This window comes from Gopherus flavomarginatus, chromosome 10, assembly GCF_025201925.1.
Source record: "Gopherus flavomarginatus isolate rGopFla2 chromosome 10, rGopFla2.mat.asm, whole genome shotgun sequence".
NCBI classification, from domain to species: Eukaryota; Metazoa; Chordata; order Testudines; family Testudinidae; genus Gopherus; species Gopherus flavomarginatus.
Genome location: NC_066626.1, coordinates 62657657 through 62678609, shown reverse-complemented (window position 1 = coordinate 62678609; position 20953 = coordinate 62657657). Strand labels below are relative to the sequence as shown.

At 42.6% G+C, this 20953-nt stretch overlaps 1 protein-coding gene across 2 annotated transcripts in view; it reads left to right on the top strand.

The window, feature by feature from the left end:
• The first annotated feature begins 2093 nt into the window (after positions 1-2093).
• Positions 2094-20953, top strand: part of HNMT (histamine N-methyltransferase) — a 69559-nt gene continuing 50699 nt past the window's right edge. For both annotated transcript variants that reach the window (XM_050969341.1, XM_050969340.1), the window contains exons 1-5: positions 2094-2230; positions 4715-4767; positions 10327-10434; positions 14881-15011; positions 16961-17054. In XM_050969341.1, the coding sequence (XP_050825298.1) occupies positions 2094-2230; positions 4715-4767; positions 10327-10434; positions 14881-15011; positions 16961-17054 (523 nt within the window). The remainder of the gene's footprint in view (positions 2231-4714; positions 4768-10326; positions 10435-14880; positions 15012-16960; positions 17055-20953) is intronic.

Below are 20953 nucleotides of genomic sequence, written 5' to 3'. Positions count from 1 at the left end.
CAATTTAGCATTCCAAGAAAAGTCTGGATACTTTTAAAATTTGGCTTCTACTCCTGTTGATGAACTAGAAATATGCACAGAATGAGGCCTGGGAGGGCAACATGGCAAACCCTAAGAGAGAGCCTCAAAGAGAGCAATAGGGAGAGAGTTTGCCCCTATTCTAGTGGGGTACCAGGGCTCTGGAGGCATCACAAAGGGCCAGGGACAATTCCCTAGTGCAGACACAGTACAGTGCCACTGTAAGTGTCTATCCCATAAATCCCAGCTGGGCATGGTTGGGGGGTTTGTTGATATGTGCCCCCATTCTTGGAACCTATGGAAACCACTACAACGTTCTCCACCGGGTGCCATATCAATGGGCTGGAAGGAGGAGGGGAGCTATCTTCTCTTGGACAGGCTCAGCAGGATCCTTCCCTGCCAAAATACCCATTGAGCATAGTGGCACAAGTTGCTATAGACATGTAAGCAGCAATAGCGCAGCTTTCCCATCTGTGCTGTGGGATCTTCCTGTGAAAGTTCCAGGGTTGCTCCTGGCTACACAGCTCCTAGAGGAAAGTATAGTGTTGCTCTTCTCTGTTATGTGCTGTGGCAACTTTGAGAACAAAATGTCTGCTGAACTGCACATTGAGAGAGTTTTGGGAAATGTAGTGGTGCAACACCCTGAAAGGAAGAGGCATCCCAGTTTCACAGCATATGCACTAGCTGAAACTCTTCTACTTTACTCAACAAAGATTTGCCTAAGAATACAAATTCAGTGAACGCCCTGCAGACAGGTGGGCCCAACCCACAGAGAAACCCAGCTAAAACTCTGCCTTTTATATTTTTCCCATTTATGCTCAGTGGAGGTAACAGAGAAGAGTTGGAGCCCGTGGGCTGCTATAGTGGTTGCACAGCAACCAAGTCCAGGAAATACGGCACTGTAGCTCTACTCAGCTGGCTGGTCTCATTCCAGAGCTCGTCGGAAAAGGTAGGTAACTGCTTTGACTCTATTTAACCATTCCTTTTGTGGGGAGTTCAGCTCAGGGGATTGGAGAGGGGTTTAAACAACATTTAGGCAAATGACGCCACACAGGGATAATTGAGCAAAGAACTTCTAGCCAGCTCGGAAAAATGAGTCAAGCATCTATTCGGTTCTGTTTGCTCACAGGCATAACCTATTCATACAGTGTATTTTGCCACAATATTCCCCACCATACACAGTAGCAGAAGAGGAGAGAGAAAGCAGTGTTTGTTGGTTAGAGCACAGGACTAAGGTTGAGCATTCTGGATTCAATTCCTAGCTTTTCCACTGACTCTCTCTGTGACTTTGCCATGTCACTTACTCCACTTTCTATGTGCCTCCATTTGTCCATCTGTAAAATGGGGTTAAAACTACTGCTCTAATAGTAACTCAAATGACTTTTGTGAGACTTAACTAACTAATGCTGGTGAAGCATTTTAATCTTCTTGGATGAAAGGTTCTTCATAAATAAAATATTGTTTATTAGACTGTTATAGTTTTCAACAACCTATCTACAAAAATACCACTACTCAGAGTCTTCTATAAAAATACCAAATGGCTGAAAGCAAGAAATAACAATTCCTAGCTTCTCTGGGAGTTTATACCTAGCTTCCTTCCAATCCCCACATTCAAATGCTACTATTTAGATACCTTCCCTCCCCTGCAAATAACCTGTGTAGATTTTAATTGAATCCTACCCCACTACTGTGATAAAATGGTGACATCTTGTCAGTGGAGATTATATATGATTTGTAACTGTTACTCAGACCTGAACTAGGGCTTTTATTGTAGCATAATGTCATGCACTTTATAAGGGGAGCTCCTTCCACAGCTCTGTTTCTAATCTAAAGCAACAGGCCAAGGTCTCAGAACAAAGTCCAGCAATAATGTAGCTATGCCAATTATACAAGCACATTGTCAGTGTTCAGACCAGACACAGCACTGGCATGACATTCTGAACCAGTCTGAGACATTGGGGAACGTATAACTGGAGTCTGTGTGTGTTTGATTCATTACTAGGGCTGAAGAAAGAGTTAAAGCAGGGAGGAAAAAGCCTACCCCGTTCTTTTGTGTATTCCATAAGAAACCAAACATGGCATCTTCTATGAGGAGCTTGCCCTCAGACCACAGCCGATATCTCGAATCTTTTCGTCTGTTCCTTGAGAATTCGACAGAGCACCAATGCATGCTGGAATTCATTGAGAAGAAGCTGCCGGGCATAATATCGAGGTAACAGAGTCAGATGTTTGATCAAAAGGACAAACCCTTGATACAATTCTGTACAAGTGATGAATGTATGCTTCTGACTGCAGGAGCCTGGGCTTGCAAGGGCTGCCTGAGAGTTATAGATTGCCCATTTTTCCCCCTCTCCCTCCTCTGTAGATCTTTGATAGTGCTTTAGTTAGAGATTTTATTTAGACACTCCACTAAGGCCTTTTTTTGTGATGAGGTCTGACTAGCAGGAAATAAATAGATCTAATTGTTTCCTTGTTTGCAAATATAACTTAGATTTAATAAATGCTAATGTATGAAAAATATATTAACAAACTGCATAGGATTTTAATAATTTTATTTAAGGCTTTTATATTTAAAAAAAACAGATAGCATTTTAACTGAAATTAAAGATTCTCTCTGGCTTTCACACAATGTATTTACTAATCAAATAAGCTTACGGACAACCTTCCCTTGAAGACCTGGTTAAAATCCTGGATCCATGGAAATCAATGAGAGCGGGATTTCACCCGGGTTTCTGTTCCCAACTCAGCCAATGCCTTGTAATGGGATCTTGAGCAAGTTACCTAACCTTTCTTAGTGCTTCAATTTCCTCATCTGTAAAATATAAATACTTTTGCAAAGTACTTAAAAAAAGCTAAAAGTGCTTGTATAATATACATGCAAAATACAGCCGGTTGAAATTTTCCCAACAGAACAGTTTTCAGTTCTGTTGAATCAGCATTTTCCAGTGGAAATGTTCCATGGGAACGTGTTGATTCCATCAACTTTCCTGCTAGCCTGTCTGGCTCCCTGGCTCCTCAGCTCCATGGCTGTCTGCCTGTCACAGGGGGCTACCTACGCTTGCCAGCAGGCTGGCTTCCCAGCTGCTCAAGCAGGCAAAGGAGCTGGACAGCCCAGCCACTCACACAGCAGGCAGCTGGCAAGTCCAGGAAGTGTGAACGTTTTATTGTTTCTGAAACAATTATTTTGGAATTTCAGTCTCAGGGAACAATTAATTTTTCATCCTGATTTAGGAAATCTCATTTTCAAAAACTCAAAATTTATCACAGGATGGAAGTTCTGTTTCCCGGCCAGGCCCTGATTCTCAAAACCCATTCTCCCACAGACAGAGGGAATTGCAGGGCTCGTGCTTCAGAATCCATTTCTAGTTGTGTGTAAGCCCTCTGGCCTGTAGCCTAGAGAGAGGGGAGTGCTGTGGTGATGGTTCTCGGGGTACCCAGGGCTATGACTCACCTTCTTACCCCCTGCCTTCTGTGGTTGGGAGCCTTGCCTGTGCTGAGCTCAGTGACAGCTTCCCAACACTGCCAGCTTTCTAGCCATTCAAGTGCTCTCTTCTGGGCTGTGCCTGTAATATCCAGCCCCATCACTGGTTACTCACATAAATACCTGGTCTGCTGTCCCCATGAATCATGTACACACCAGGCTGTAAGTTTCAGCTCTGGTTCCGCATTTCTGACACCATAGCAGTTAGGTATATCTGTAGTGTAGACATGAATAACTTTATTATCAAACATTCAAGTGATAATGAGTAAAGTATTAGAAACAAATGGTTACATGTAAGACAATCATAACAGGCTAAACTCCTGTTAAAGACATTCTCTCACCCAGAGTCTTTTGCAGCTTTACAATGAAGGTTAGCTGAGATCCGGTTTTCATGAATGAATACACCGCCTGTTTACTTCCAGGACAAGAAGGTGTCTTCTTTGCCTTCTATTTATACTGCCAAGTTTAATGTCCGCCCTCCTGTGGCTTGTTTTTCTTGTGTGCTGCTTCCCTGTTTATTTCACATCTCTTTGGCTTTGTATATAAGTGGGCATCCATTGAGTTTCTTAACATGTATTATTTACATACTGACAGAAGGAGAGGTGAATGAACATCTCTTATCTGACAGCCTGTTTTTTCACCTCGATACAGAATCGAAGAGCATATTTTCAGTGTGTATGTATACATACGTAACTCCTTACATAGTATCCGCACATACGTTTGGCAACGATGATAATGACCAGTGTGACCCAGCTTTCATTTAAGACCTCACTGACATTCTTCATTGAACCAGAATGTACCTGTCAGGCTCAAGATATTCCTATTACTCCCTTACCAGGTGCCAATATAGGGTTCTTTGGTCACACCTCCCCTCTTACAATGCAGGAGGATCAGCCACAACCCTCTAAAAAGAGGTAAAATCCTGATGCCACTGAAGTCAATGCGAGTTTTGCCGTTGATTTTAACAGAGAAAGGATTTAACCCCAGTCATTAATGACCTCCTCCTAGCTAAAGTCAAAGTGTGCTGCTTTATTAGTCTAGATCTCTTGGCTGCATTTACCACAGCAGATCAGTCTCTGCTCTGCCTTCTTTTCTCTTGGCATCTCTGACTCTGGCTGTGAGTGTGTTTCTTCTAAGGCTGTTAAATCTTTGCACTAATGAAAAGAATCTATTAAATATCTAGCCTAAAATATGCAAACCTATTTTTGTTTTCAGCATTGGAAATGGCAAATCTGCAATCAATATTCTAAGTGTAGGTGGTGGTTCAGGTACAGTAAAACCCTGAAGCTTTGTATATATTTATTTTTTCCTGTGTGACTATTGGATGGCAAATCACAGATGAGAATCAACATCACAATAGGTGGGTCGATGCACCATTCCTTGAAAAAAATGGGTTCAAATCCAAACTTGGGTCACGAGTAGAAACAAGGTTTCTGGTGATATTGGCCGCTGTCCACCAACCAAAAGCATCACACAGCTGCAAATCTGTACTCAGAATAACTCCAAGGGAATAGCAGAGCAAATTTACATGCTTATTTGAGTTACCTTCATAAAATAATCTATAGCAACTGGCTCAAAAACTAACCTATTCCATGTTACTACTTAGAGACCTGTTCCTGCTCACCCTTAGTTACTTGAATAATAGTTTGTCAGATTGAGGGACTGGGAAATCCACTGCAGCCCAACATGTATCTTCACACACCCATCACCTTCATTTTCACACAGCAGGAGTCCTGCAGAGATTCTGTGAGGCTGGGGCGTGAAAGGGGATTATGTTGCAGTTGAAGTATTCTCCCTACCCCCCAAATTCAGAGGACCTGAGCTCATTACTCAGTGCTGTGTAAGGCAGAACTCCTGCTGATTGCCTGAGTAAGGAATGAATACAAAGCAAGCAAAACTTTGGGATTTAGCCCCGTGCCTGCCATACACATCTACAGATCTCGCAGGTACGGATTATTATCTTTAGATAAGAAGAGAAGGGGAAGGGAAATCAAAGAAAAGGGAAAGAAACATTCTGTAAATTCTCTTAATCTTCTATATCCCATCCACCATGCTGCACACAATGGGGGTGCTTGGTCCTAGTATGTGTGTCCGTCCCAGGTATGTATGTACAAACAGGGTATGAGGAACCGCCTCCTGCCCCCTTGTGTACCCCTCACAAGAAATCTCTCCCTGAGCTCCCTCTGTGGCACTATCCTCTAATCAGGACTGTGCCTAGCTGGCTCAAGTTAGCCCGCAGTGTTCACACCCAAAAACCAGTTCACATGGCTGTCCTATCTCCCTTCATTTTTCTTCTTGCCAAGCTCATAAAATCCCTGGAACTTTCACATAAATCAGTCTCTCCTGTAACTTGTTCAGTTTTACTGTACTTCTGTACACTACCTACACAGAACTGATACCTTCTGGATCTTTAGGTGCCAAGGATGGAGCAGGTCATGAATAAAGTTTAAAAAAAAAACCCACAAACCTATTTTCTTCCTGGTACATAAAGGCCTCTGCATATGAACCTTAAAATCTCTAGCTTTGGCTTTGTTCCTGCTGTCACATTACATTACAAGTTCATCTGAATAATCTCTGACCATGCTCACCACAAAGGCCTCTTATAGAAATTACTGGTTCCCAAGAATTCCTATGCTTTAAATAGTTATATAACGTCATCAAACATGCATCTCTGAATCCCCATTTGCTGATGGGATGTGCAGGAGACAGACACTTTCAGCTTGGTCACACAAGGTTTTTTCCCCCCTAACATTTCCCACTATTGTGCCCCCAGTTCTGGTCCACTGGTGATAGTGATGCTCGGGTAGACAAGGTATTGGTAGCCACCATCTTTTCAGCCACTGTGGTGTCTGGGTGCTGCTGAAAACCTGAAGGAAAATATGCAGATAAATAAGGGAGTGGCCTCCCTACCTGATATGCGCAGCCTTTCCAAAGGGATAATTTTTTAGGAAGGCACTATAAGTCTCCCCACTTAATACTGATGTCCCTTAGTTCTAGTCTGCTCATTAAACTCTATTAGATCAACAAGTTGAAAGTAACCCTTAATGTAATTTAAATGCTTTAGTCATGTCATCTCTGAAGACTAATCTCATTTTTTTCAATCTTTCCTTACACGTAAGAATAGCCATGTGTAAACGCCGAGTAATTAGTTATAACCTTGACAGTGAGACAGAGTAGAGAGATTTATTTCTAAACAAGGGGGATCATTTTATGCCAAAAAAGTGTTGTTTCTCACAGGATCATTTGAGTCAGTCAGTGGGGTGTTTAACTGTCTAATCGGAGAGAATAAAGTGGCAATTGCTCATTTTGCCATAACTGAGAAGCTGGATTCTCATTGGCTCTGAGAGTGGACTGAAGTCATATGCTGCACTCAGGACAGCTCATTTGCTCAACTACCATTATACTTTGAGCTGTTTTCTGATATGCTGAGGTTTCTCCCCCCACCTGAGTGTTTGTGAATCAATAAAGAAGGTTCAGCTGTTTGTTATTTTAATGGGTTCACACCAGTTTCATGTAGCCTCAGGCCCATATTGAGGCCAGTATGATGCTGTAAAACCCTGTGAGAGCTCAGTAAAGATTGTTCTTCCTGGGGTCTCCTCCCTTTCTGGGCCCTCCAGCATGCAGGGAACATGATTGTTGCTGGTCCTTGGTGCAGAGAGCACAGGTGGATGGATGGCTCCATGCACTCATCCTGCTTCTCTCATCCCTAGTGCACCCACACTAAGGCCAGGCATGATCTGGCCATTCAATGTAGCTGTTTGGGCCCATTATACCAGAAGATAGAGAGAGTCTGCTGTTGACTACAGCTTGTGCCTTATTAAGTTTCCACTTCAGTGCACAGCATCCTAATGTTGCTGTACCTGTAAAAACCATAAAAGGCATCAACTGTGCTGTAAACTATCCCTTTATTTAAAATTTTTAATTAGAAACTTGATGGTGAACATAGTGATAGCCTTTAAAAGGTAATTGTATTAGAGAGTTTATATACTTCCAATAGCCTAATTACCAAATTGTTGATAATGCAAGCTGCCGCATATTTGATTATAAAATGCCTCAGGACACCTGTTTGCATATAAAAGAACTAACTGAAGTTAATTAAGGCTGTAGATTAAGTCATGAGTCAAAGTTTTTTTGTTTCAAAATAACGTAGGGGTGGTGTGGCCATGAAGAGTAGAAATTTCATCAACATATGGAAATGAGAAATTCAGATTTTATTTTACTGAGACTGGCACAGCCTTTCCAAAGGGATAATTTTTTTTACAGAAGGTTGATACAGAAAATGAACTCTGTAGTAGTTAGTTAACAATTCCATGTTCCCAGATTTTCCCATAGCAGACTGTGAACAAATTAATTTGCTCTGATTTTCAATAAAAAGCAATTTTGTGGTGATAGCAAAACCATAGCTATTTGTTACTTCTGAAATTCAATTTCCCTTTCTTGAAAGGACATGCTTACACAAATGCCATGTAAACATTTGTTTTTAAAAATATACTTAGCTCTGAAAAGATTAAACCCTTCCCCATGTTTTTATGTACCTTTAACAGGGCCTTATTCACACACAAATAGTGCAAGACTTGAACCCTTTGACTGTAGTGTGAAGTTAAAAACTGTAGTAGCATGTAGCAGAGCGCTGCAGGGCCCCCATGGTTCCTGCCTCTGCCAAGTCTACAAAGTCACTCTGAGACCCTGGGGTTAGTAACCACTGGTGCAGTTTATTCACAGACCTGTTCCCACCACTGTTTCACAGTTGGCCCTTCACCATCTGCAGGCAGGAGGGAGCGGAGAACGACCTCCCTGCTTCCACTCCCTGCTTTTTCCCTTTCTTTCTGCTTTCCGCCCTTCCTCCCCCTGTCCTGAGGCTTTTGTACAGCCCCAGGCTAATCAGGCAGCAGCTGTCTCTGCTTACTCAATTAGGGCCAGGTTATCTCCAGACATCTCTAATTTATCCCCCTAAATAGGAGCTGGCGTGACAGAGGGCTGAATCGGAAACCCTTTGCCCAGCACCCTGTCACATGACATATAATAGGTCCAGAAGCAAGGCATGGACCTCTTCATGTCTGCACTGGTATGACAAGAAGAAGGGATGGTCAGGTGGTTAGGTCATTAGCCTGGGACACAGGTGACCTGAATTCAATTTCCTATTCTTTTGCCAACTTCCTGTGTTACCTTTGGCAACTCTGTTCCTCAGAGCCCCATCTGTAAAATGGGCATAATAGTACTTCCCTACCTCACATGGGTGTTGTGAGGCTACATAAAGTGAAGAGTGTAAGGTGCTTAGATAATGAGAGTCATAAGTACCATGTGTACCAAAAAAAGTCACATTAAACCAAGCTGGTGGGGAGAGAGAGAGGAAGGAATGAGCATGTGGAAAGTTGCCTGCTTGCCTCCAGGAAGGTGAGCCAGCCACTCTCAAACACATCTGTATCTCTTCAACTTACCAAATTCACCCCAGTTAGCCAGTTTTGCCTAAGTTCATTAATGCTGCTTGACTCCACCTACTCAGTTGGACGTCCATTCCAACTATTCACCATCCCTCCATAAATTCTTCTTGCATTTGCTCTCTGTGATCTTAAATCTCTGTCCCATAGTTCTTCTCTGACTGAATGTCAAACATTTTACACTTTAACATTGTTTAAATACTTCAGTCTTGTCATCTTTCATGACTAAATCCAGCTGCTCCTTGTAAATAAGACCCTCTATTTAATTTTTCATTTTAGTTGCCCTCTGTTTTCGCTCTCTCTACCTTAACTGAATGTTTAGACAAATAAGGTGACCAAGACTGAACATCAAAACTATGCAGCCAGTGCAGTCCAAGCAATGCCTTTATAAAGCATTACAGCACAGTGTCCTTGGCATCCTTCGTCATACAAATGAACGTCTTATTTGCTTGCTTTACTGATGCTGCATATTGGACTAGGAATTTAAATGTTGGCCTATTAATACACTCATCAATAAAATCACTGCAGCTGCTTTGAATGATCCCTTGTGTACAGAGAAAAAACAGCCAGTAGTGTTATATTTGCTTTATGCTGTATACACAGATACACAGTATTGAGCTTAGTCAGTCACAGAAAGAGCAAAGCACTTTAAGCACCAAAGGAAAAAATGGAGATTTGCTTCAGTTTTCAAATTAATTTTCCTTTTGTTTCCCTCCTCATGTGTCTCATTAGCCAACAAAGACCTCTAATTCACTCTCAGAAATAAACACAAAAGACTCTCCAAATGGCCTTGTAAAATAAAAATGGGGGAATACTGTGATGGCTTAGGGATTTTCTAACAGGACACAGAACTTTTTACCTCCATTCATTGGTTCCACACCTGCCTGGGTTGGTAGTGACTAGAAATGGGGCAGATGTGCAGTTTGGATCCAGAGCTATACCTTGCCAAAGATCAGGGATGATTGTATCCCTGGTTTTGGTATTGACCGCTCTCTAATAGTGGTTAAAACCAGATGACAGCTATTTAGTGGTATGTATGAAACAAAATAGGAGGTTCAGTCCATTTTTGAGAGGATGTGTACATATCGCTACAGAACATCACATCTGATACCAGTGCTATAGTGTCAGAGAAGTCAGACTCATGAGGCACTGATGGTCTTCTAGGATGGGGTTGAAGAAATTCAGTGAGAGCAATATGTGGAAGACTACACTGCCAATGCCCATGTGATATCTGTCCAGTACATAAATAATGGATTTAATCACCTAGGCAACTGATCTGAGACCTACTTTTTTTTTTAAAGAGGGATTTTGGGAAGGATGATAGCTAGCAGAACCCTCACATTTATACTTGCTCTGATTTTTTAAATCTGTTTCATATTTGTATCCTAGGTGAAATTGACCTTCAGATTCTCTCAAAAATACAGGCTAAATATCCAGGAGTTACCATTAACAATGAGGTGATAGAGCCAAACGATGAACAAATCCTCAGCTACAAAGGTATTTGAACTAGCAAATGCATTTAACAAAGTTGACCACTGACTAATATATCATCTTTATAAGACTTTTTGTTCCAATTTCACCTCAAAAAAGAGGAAAAAGTTACTATCTTCACTTAGGATTAGTAATTTTTCAACTGTACTGCAGACTCCTGCCTTCTTAGCAATGTCCTAGTTCCTTATCCTGCAAAGAGCTCTGCATGGACAAACCTTATAACTACACAGATGCTTCTGCTTATCCCACTCTTAGAGCGATTTTTATGGCACAGTATTTATCAGTATGTACAGTGTTAGGGTGGTCAGATTTTATAAACTAGAAGGGTTCAGTAACTGGATGAGAGAACTATAAGTAAAACCTTGATGTTTTAGGATGTAGTGTTTGTGTTTCAGTGGTGTGGTGCTCTTCCCTCAGATGGTACTGACTCAGTGTCCCAGAATGGCATTGAAGGGTCTGCTTGAGACTGTGTTTAACAAGAATGCCAAGGATTATTTTAAGTGGCATGCAAATATTAACTACTTAATCCTCATAATACTCTAGTGAGTTAAGTATAGTCCTCACAAATTAGGTAACTAAGGCATAGGGGTTAATTAGCTTGCCCAATATACAGACAGCATTAATGTACAAACTGGCATTCAAAAGATCTTTGCTTTCAGTCCTATGCTCAGAGGCCTAGAACATGCCTCTCTACATAAATCAGAGATTCTCACTGATTATTAGGTATGCCAGGACATTTTTCACAAAACAAAGTATGAGTGTTTAGTCTTTGCACTTGGCCAAATTCTCACTGAAGTTTCAACTAAATGTATTCGTTTTGATTGCCAATCTTAGCCAGTTATGTACTGTCAAACACCTACTGGGTTCCATCAGTACGTGGCTATACATATTCTGGTGATGGGCAAACTGATTTCTACATATAGATTGTACGCTTTTGGAAGCAGGGCCTGTGGCCAGCCTCGCTCCTCATGGGCGCAAACCAGTAACAGATCAAAATGTGCAAGTGACTACACAAGGCCGTGGAGAATCACACTCTGCAGCTTCTTTACGGAGAGTGCCTGGAATGTGCTAGGTGCCCTCACACCATAAATAATACACTATTTTCTCTCATCCAAAATGCTAACATTCTAAGTGTATGTCTCACTGCAATTAAAAACCCAGAGCTGGCCTGTGCCAGCTAACTTAGGCTTGTAGGCTTGGGCTGCAGGACTGTATAATTGCAGTGTAGATATTTGGACTTGGGTTGGAGGCCAGACGTTAGGACTCCACAAGGTGGAAAGGTCCCAGAGGTTGGGCTGCAGCCTAAGCCCGAATTGCTACACTGCAATTAAACATCCCCTTAGCCTGAGCCCTATGAGCCAGAGTCAGCCTGCATGGGCTGGCTGCGGGTGTCTAACTGCGATGTAGATATACCCTCAGGCTTAGAGGACACCTTTAAAAATGCAGGATTCTTAATGTGAACGAACTTGGAGAGACAAGGTATGCAATACCTTTTATCATAATGACAATATCATTTATTGGACCATCTTCTATTGGTGAAAGAGACAGACAGATAATCAGGTGACCCAAAGAAGAGCTCTGGGTAAGTGCCAAAAGCTTGTCTCTCTCACCAACAGAAGTCTAATAAAAGATATTACTTCACCCACCTTGTGTCTCTAATATCCTGGGACCAACATGGCTACAACAACACTTCCATACACAAACTTGCACAGTATGAGATGTTCTGCAGGACATAGGCACCAACTTCTCCTGATGCTGGTGAGTGCTGGACCCCCTCCCGCCCCTATTCCAACCCCTTCCCCAAAGTCCCTGCCCTAACTCCACCCCCTCCCTGCCCCTATTGGATTCCTTCCCCAAATTCCTGCCCCAGCCCCGCCTCTTTCCCACCTCCTCCCCTGAGTGTGCCACATTCCTGCTACTCCCCCCTCCCTCCCAACAGCGAAACTGCTGTTTTGTGGCAGCAAGCGCTGGGAGGAGAAGGGGGGAACACGGCGTGCTCAGGGGAGGAGGTGGAGGCGGAGTGAGGTGAGCTGAGCTGGGGTGGGGTGGGGAGCTTGGCTGAGAGTGGGTGCAGAGCACCCACCAATTTTTCCATGTGGCTGCTCCAGCCCCAGAGCACCCACGGAGTTGGCACCTATGCTGCAGGAAATCCTAGAGAAATAGCCATTATTTTGTACAGTGACTAAGTTCAAAACCTGGGAAACCTCAAGACGCTTGCAGGAAGCACATCATTTTTTTACTAGCTGCCTCCATCACACAGCTTTCTGCTCATTTTAAAGGTAGCACATAGGACATGTGAGGAGATGAGCACAAAAGGGGGTTCATAGGGAACCATTTATAAAAAAATTATCTATCTCAGAGCTGAAGTGCAAGCTTCCCTACTAACTTTAGATTGCTCCAGATTTAGACTAGTGATGGTCAAACATCAAAAGTTTTGACAGTTTGCTTTGGTTATGCATCCAATAATTCTGATCCGCCTGGAAATTCTCACTTGGAACTGTCTGGATTTATGGGATATGCACACCACACAAGACAAGGCTCTCATGAAATCTTTGTGTATTTTGTGACCGCCTCTAATCTCGAGCCAGTTAATTGGCTGTATAATCCTATTTGGGTCATTTTTTTCAGAAAGATAAATAGGAAAAATTAAGTTGTTTCCTTTATTTTAAGAATTCTTAAACTAAAAATTAAATATTAAACTAAATTTCTAACTAAAATTCTGTTGATGTGTAACCATGTCCACAACAAGTATCTACCTAGGTTTTTAGCCCCAATTTCTCATCCTGGAGTATTGGAAATACAATCTGTTTGGCAATTCAGAAGTCAAATTATCAGACTCACCTGTTACTCGTTCTCTGGGAGGAACAAGCTAATCCTCTAAAGTAAGCACATCTGTCCATTACCCTAGATGAGCTTGGGTTTATGCTGTGACTCCAGATAAAGTCTCCACCTAAATTGCAACACCCTCTGAGTTTCCTGGCCAGCAGAACATTGTCTCATATACAGCTATTAAACATTGTGGATCTGATTCTCATTTACATATTAAAGCCCCTTTGTACTGCCAAGATCCTTGTATTTCCAGTTTCAGTTCAAGCCACAAGAACTGTTATCTCTTGTGGTATTTCAGAGCTTCTGAAACCAGGAAGAGGACCCTGGAAGACAGAACTGCCATGCAAATCTGGAATAAACTTGGGAGAGAATGAGTAGAACTTTGCAGAACTGCTAAAGAGAAAGTTTGGGGTTCAGATGAGTTTTTAGGTGGAGACTCCTATTTTATCCAAACCAGCTTGCCTTGTTTGGATTTTGACATAAAGAAATTGCTGTCTGGGGTGGCCAGTGGTCCGATTTTCTTCCTAATGTCTCCTCACAAACTGTCTAGCAATTAAATTGAACCAGATTGTACCAGTTATTTGCGATAGTGATATGGACTGCTGCTGACTGATGTCTGAGTTTAGAATAGAAAATTGGATTTGAACTGTGGGCATAGAGGCCAGTGACTGGTTAATGGAAGAGAACAGAGTAACAGCAGCAGCATCCAAAAATGGTAGCCCATCTCCACTAGTAAAGGAAAGGAACAAACCCTGATGGAGCATTTCTCATCTATTCTTCTGGGATATATCATCATCAAAGCCCTAAGAAGAGAAACACTTTGATTAGCAGTGTTAAAGTGCTGATTTTAACAAAGCATGTTCTTCTGAACAAGTGGTTCACATCTTAGGCTGAATTTACCACTGTGATGCTACTGTTTTTATGCTGATATAACTACTGGAAACAACGTAGTTACACTACCATAAAACTGGGAGAGCAGTGGTGAATCAGGCTCTTGAGTCAAAGTGAGCCCACTCTAAACACACTTCCCTCTTCCTAATATTCAGTCTTTGTAAACACATTAAAACAATGCTGCAAATATTTTTCTTATTACTCTCCTGTAATTAGCATCACTCTAAAATACCCTCCCTTCCTTTCATTCTTCAGTACAAGACCCTGAACAAAAGGCCTGGCTCTGAACACACTTAAAACTTGGAGAAGTTGGGATGAGGATCTTAAACATTGCTCCTTTCTGTAATGGACCAAACTAAAGCTTGGGTCCAAGCACTAGGATTTTGAGGAAGCTGGAGCCAGATGAAGTTCCTAACTTTCAAATTTTTGCTCATTTTTGCTCTACTGAAAAGTCTTTACAGCGAAGAGTGCCAAAGATAAAGGCATCAGATCCCATTTGTACTTCATCCTGCAAAGACCTGACCAGTCAGTCCCTCACAGAACTGGGCCCATCTTTACTATTTCTCTTCATTTGTTCACATACTATAACATATAGGCTTCATTTTTAATATTCTGTTATTACATTAAAAATGATGCCAACATGTAACTTTTGGCTACATTACAATTCTGAATTGAAATTGTTTCCACATTTGCAAATGGGATAGACTAAACAACATCCTCTCTGTATTTTAGAACGTGTGGCTAAGACACCGAACCTTGAGAACATAAAGTTTACCTGGCATAAGGAGACATCGTCTGAATACGAAAGTCGAATGAATGAGAAAAAAGAGTTTAAGAAATGGGACTTTATTCACATGATTCAGGTAAAAGCTCTGCATAGTAGATGTTGTTGAAGTCCGTCTCTACCAAGTATGCCTAAGGTCAGTGACCTCACTGTGCACTTTAATGAGAAGAAAGGTAGAGAATTATGAAGAAATAAACTCAACCTACTTAAGTATAAGTGAGCAGCAAAAATGAAAACTGAGGTGTAGCAAGGCAATTTTAGGGCTCAGTAGCCTCATTAACCAGGCTAGGTGGCAGTCAGCAGAGACGTAATTTTTTTTTAAATTTTCCCTCTTTGTGAAATTCTCTTTGTACTTGTAGGTTCACTGAAGTTCTTACAGACAGTGTCTTCACTGCTAAAAATCTGCGTATTTTTTCCCCTCAGAGTAACTAATGCAGGTGAACTAACCCACGGTAAAAACACAGTGGAGACAAGGCACTGTAGTTTTACCATCAGTTAAACTAGGTGAGGTGAGCACTATATCCCCACCTGGGCTTGACCTTGCCTACATTATCTATGCCTTGTCTCCACTGTGGTTTTGCCTTGGAATAGCTCAGCTGTATTAGTTACCCTGAGGTATAAAAGATAAAGACGAGGCCCCAGTGAAGACAAAGCCCTAGAATGATTAATGATGTCACAGAAAGACGCGTTTGTGGACCAGACATTGCCAGAAGGGTTTCGGGAAGGGGGCAGAGAAGAATTTTAGCAAACATTATATTAAACACTTCTGCGCTGAAATCGCTGCACAGCCTGGTTAAGTGGTGTCATTCAGGAAATTCTAGAACCTTAACACCACTTCCCTGGAGTGTGAGCTATTGCACATCGTTTCATTCTAGGGACAACTTTTCTTAAATAGAATACCTGATCCATACTACTTCTATTGCAGTCAAGTGGAGATTTACTACTGATTTCAATGGGAGCAGGATTGGGTCCAAGGTGTTTTGGCACCTATTTGGTTTTCTAGGCATTAGACAAGTGACAAGGAAAACACAGTCCCTTTAAGTGGTCAGTGCTTCTCCGTTGATGAGAGGGCTAACAGTCTGGTCATAAAAAAAGTAAACTCTCCACTTCTGTGATGGAGCTCTCCCAGGTGAACAGAAATCCTAGAGTGCTAATCATGTCTGATCCAGAGGTCAGAGGAATTACACAAAAGTTCTAGGTTTCTTTTTTTTTTAAAGGTTTCCAATGCAAACCTGGACAAAAAAATTAGGGCAAGATAGTCACTTGCCCAACACACCCAGGCAAGGTGTAGGAGGGCATAAGACACCCTGTCACGCCTCTGTGCAGGGTACCCATGTTGCTGCAAAGTGTGAGCAGCCACCTCCTCTCATGAAGATGGATGAGAAGTGGGCGGAGCTTATACATTGCCCTCCCCCACAGTGCGTCAGTCCGCAGAGCTGAGCTGGTGCAGAGAAGGAAGTTATCTGCTCCAGGTCAAGGGCTGCTCCAGCTTACTTACTTACTGGAGCAAAGGGGGAACAAGGGACCAAACTGTGGCTCTGAGAAACTACGTGATGCCTCTTACTTAGGGCTTGTAGTAAATCCACTTATATTATTTAGGAGCTGACCCTTAGGGTTGCCAACAGTCTCTTATTACAAGGGACATCCCTTATTTTTTCATCTCTCTACCACAAGAGCAGGAGTTGCTGAAAGCTTCTCCCACGACATAGCTACTGCTGCTCGTGGGGGCTGGAGTAGTTAAGCTGACAGAGCTGTCGTCTAGTCAGCTTTGAGCGGCTACATTAGAGAGCTTACAGAAGTGTAGCTGCATTGGTGCATCTGCCACTCTGTGAGCTCTCTTGTGTAGCTGTAGCCTCAGCTTCCTCTGAGGGCTACCTCCCACTGCTGCTCCCACTATCTGCTCATTTTCTGCCTGCTTTCTGGGTACACACAGACAGACACTGTCAACGCCCCTACATTTGCCATCAATCTCCAAAAAACCTCTCAGGCTTGGAATATTTATTTTACAGTATTTCTTTTCATTTCCAGATGCTCTACTATGTAAAAGATATCCCTGCTACTATTCAATACTTTCACAGTCTGCTGGAAGCTAAGGCTAAGCTCCTTATTATTCTCGTCTCAGGTAGGTGATCTTAAGTGGGTTCTTTCCACACACAGTGCAGATCTGAATGTGGACCTATGAAGACTGTATGTGTTCATGTGTGCACACATCTGAGTTCATCTTAGGCCAGTTCTCCATTAACTTAATTTCTGTACTGTAGAGCTTAAACTCCTAGTTTAGTGAACTGCCAGCCAACTATTATACGGGGTGTGTGTGTGTGTGTGTGTGTGTGCATTTTATATACAGTAGACTGTAGGCCTCAAAGCCCACAAAATAAAAACAGAACTTTGCGAAATTCACAAGTCAGAATCTTGGCAACTTCGTTTGTAAAAAAAATTGCTCCCTGACCACACACAATGTCTCTCTTTGCAATACATTCAAAAATACTACTATAAAAACAACAAGGACAGTGATAAACTCATAATAGACAGACAATGAACCAAACAGGCTTGATCCTGACGCTCTTACTCAAGTAAGTAGTGCCATTGATATCAGTGAAGCTATTCGTGCATTAAAGGTTACAGGATCAGGCACAAAGACTCGTAACTCCTAGACACGTGTGGCATTAACCAAACAGCAGCAATGGTGCCCTGTTGTGCTATACAACAGGTGTTGGTGGACATATGGTCCATTTTACCCTTTAACTGCCCATTTCCTTAATATCATCATTTTGTGGAAAATCTCATCTGCAGAATTAGATTGGCTGTTTCACATCTGATTGAGATACTGTATGATTGATTCAGTAGCAAAATGGGAAAACAGAATAAGTTAGGATTCTACAGTACTGTGACATCAGATGACTATGGATTTATTAGCTTTACCTTGACTGGAGTCTAACATAACCTCCTGGGAAATTTCTCATACAATTATATGGGATTTTTTGACGCTAGGATACAGTAATGTAATCGCTGCTAGGATATGTAAAGGTTCACCTATGATTGTTTTGGCAAGGCCCTTAGGCAGCTAAATACCTTTGAGGAACTGGGCCTCAGTGCTTAAAGTTTTGTTTTTATTAGATTCGGGAAAATGTGTAATGTATATTTTAAATAATGTTTACTCCTTTTTGTGTTTGAGAAAATTGTGCTTTTTGCAGGCAATTCATGTTTTTTAATCATTTTTGGCTGGTAGCTTGCTAGCAAGCTGTTCAGTGCAAGCATTCCATATTTAAAATTACAATAGTTTACATTAGACACACAAGTGACATGTTTCAGTTCCTTGATTGCATGAGAATAACTCTTAAAATCAGGTTCCTGGCACAAATAGCCAGAAATCTGAATTTGAAATTTTTTGTTGATGAATGTTCTGGGATATTCACTTGACTCTCTTCAAGCTACCAGTAAATGTATTCATTGGAATATTCATGGGAGGTAAACGCAAAAAAAGGGCATGAACACAGTCAAAAGGAATTTTTACAAATTTGAACTAATGCATAAAATATTTGCAGTCCTCACCCAGTGTTACAGTTTTTGCATGGTATTATCCCTCATTATTGTTCTCTCTGAAAATGCAACTCATAATTCATGATTGCATGAGTCAATCTATATCTACAAGTGGGGCTATTAGACAACATACGTGAATAGTCATGATTGCTGTGTCTGCAAGCCTGAGTTATGTGTCACAAGTTTCGATAGGCCAGCCCTCCCTCCTGAGTCTGAACAAGAGTCTCTAGGGGTATGTCTACACTACAGGATTATTCCAATTTTACATAAACCAGTTTTGTAAAACAGATTGTATAAAGTCGAGTGCACGTGGCCACACAAAGCAGAATAATTCGGCATTGTGCGTCCATGTACCAAGGTTAGTGTTGATTTCTGGAGCGTTGCACTGTGGGTAGCTATCCCGTAGCTATCTCATAGTTCCCGCAGTCTCTCCTGCCCATTGGAATTCTGGGTTGAGATCCCAATGCATGATGGTGCAAAAACATGATGGTCGCGGGTGATTCTGGGTAAATGTTGTCACTCATTTCTTCCTCCATGAAAGCAATGGCAGACAATCATTTTATGCCTTTTTTCCCTGGATTGCCCTGGAAGACACCATAGCATGGCAACCATGGAGCCTGTTTTGCCTTTTGTCACTGTCACCGTATGTGTACTGGATGCCACTGACAGAGGCGGTACTGCAGTGCTACACAGCAGCATTCATTTGCCTTTGCAAGGTAGCAGAGACAGTTACCAGTTGTTCTGTACTGTCTGCTGTGCCATTGTAAATTGGTGATGAGATGATGGTTATCAGTCGTTCTGTACTGTCTGCTGCTGTCATGGGTGCTCCTGGCTGGCCTCGCTGAGGTCGGCCGGGGGCACAAAGAGAAAAATGGGAATGACTCCCCGGGTCATTCCCTCCTTTAAGTTTTATCTAAAAATAGAGTCAGTCATGCCTAGAATATGGGGCAAGTCTACTAGAGTACCACAAAGCACAGCTGCTCCGTGTCAGATCCCGCAGAAATGATGAGCTGCATGCCATTCTCGGGGGTGCCCCTGCAACAACCCCACCCGTTGCTTCCCTTCTCCCCCAACCCTCCTGGGCTACCGTGGCAGTGTCCCCCCATTCGTGTGATGAAGTAATAAAGAATGCAGGAATAAGAAACACTGACTTTTTAGTGAGATAAAATGAGGGGGAGGCAGCCTTCAGCTGCTATGATAGTCCAGGCAGGACATTAAACGGTGTGGGGGAGAAGAGCCCAGCATCCTGCTGCTATGATAGTCCAGGCAGTACAGAATCTTTTCTTTAGACATGAAAGGGGGGCTGATGGAGCTCAGCCCCCAGTTGCTATGATGAGGACGGTTACCAGCCATTCTGTACCATCTGCCGGGAATGACCGAGAGTCATTCCTATTTTTATCCAGGCGCCCCCGGCTGACCTCACCTGAGGCCAGCCAGGAGCACTCACGGGATGATGACGAGAATGGCTATCAGTCCTTTTGTACTGTACCGTCTACCACTGGGGAGGGGAGGGGAGAGGATGCTGCTGTTCAGTGCTGCAGCACCCCATCTACCACCAGCATGCCGTGACATAGGGTGACATTGAAAAAAGTCAAGAAACGATTTTTTACCCTTTTCTTTCACGGGGAGGGGAGGGGGGGTAAATTGACGAGATATACCCTGAACCACCCTGGACAATGTGTTTGACCCTGCAGGTATTGGGAGCTCAGCCAAGAATGCAAATACTTTTCAGAGACTGCGGGGACTGTGGGATAGCTGGAGTCCTCAGTCCCTCCTCCCTCCCTTCATGAGCATCCATTTGATTCTTTGGCTTTTCGTTATGCTTGTCACACAGCACTGTGCTGTGGACTCTGTATCATAGCCTGGAGATTTTTTTCAAATGTTTTGGCATTTCGTCTTCTGTAATGGAGCTCTGATAGAACAGATTTGTCTCCCCATACAGCGATCAGATCCGGTATCTCCCGTACGGTCCATGCTGGAGCTGTTTTTGGATTTGGGACTGCATCGCCACTCGTGCTGATCAGAGTTCCACGCTGGGCAAACAGGAAATGTAAATCAAAAGTTCGTGGGGCTTTTCCTGTCTACCTGGCCAGTGCGTCTGAGTTCAGATTGCTTTCCAGAGCGGTCACAATGGTGCACTGTGGGATACTGCCCAGAGGCCAATACCATTGATTTGCGGCCACACTAACCCTAATCCGACATGGCAATACCGATTTCAGCACTACTCCTCTTGTCAGGGAGGAGTACAGAAACTGGTTTAAAGAGCCCTTTATATCGATATTAAGGGTCTCGTTGTGTGGACGGGTGCAGGGTTAAATCAGTTTAATGCTGCTAAATTCGGTTTAAACGCATAGTGTAGACCAGGCCTAGGATAGGATTTCTGACCTAGAGTGGCCTTTAACCTGCAGAGAGGTGGACTGGTGACAAGGAAAGGAGGAAGATAATGGAACAGAGAAGAGCAGAAAGCAATGGAACCAACAA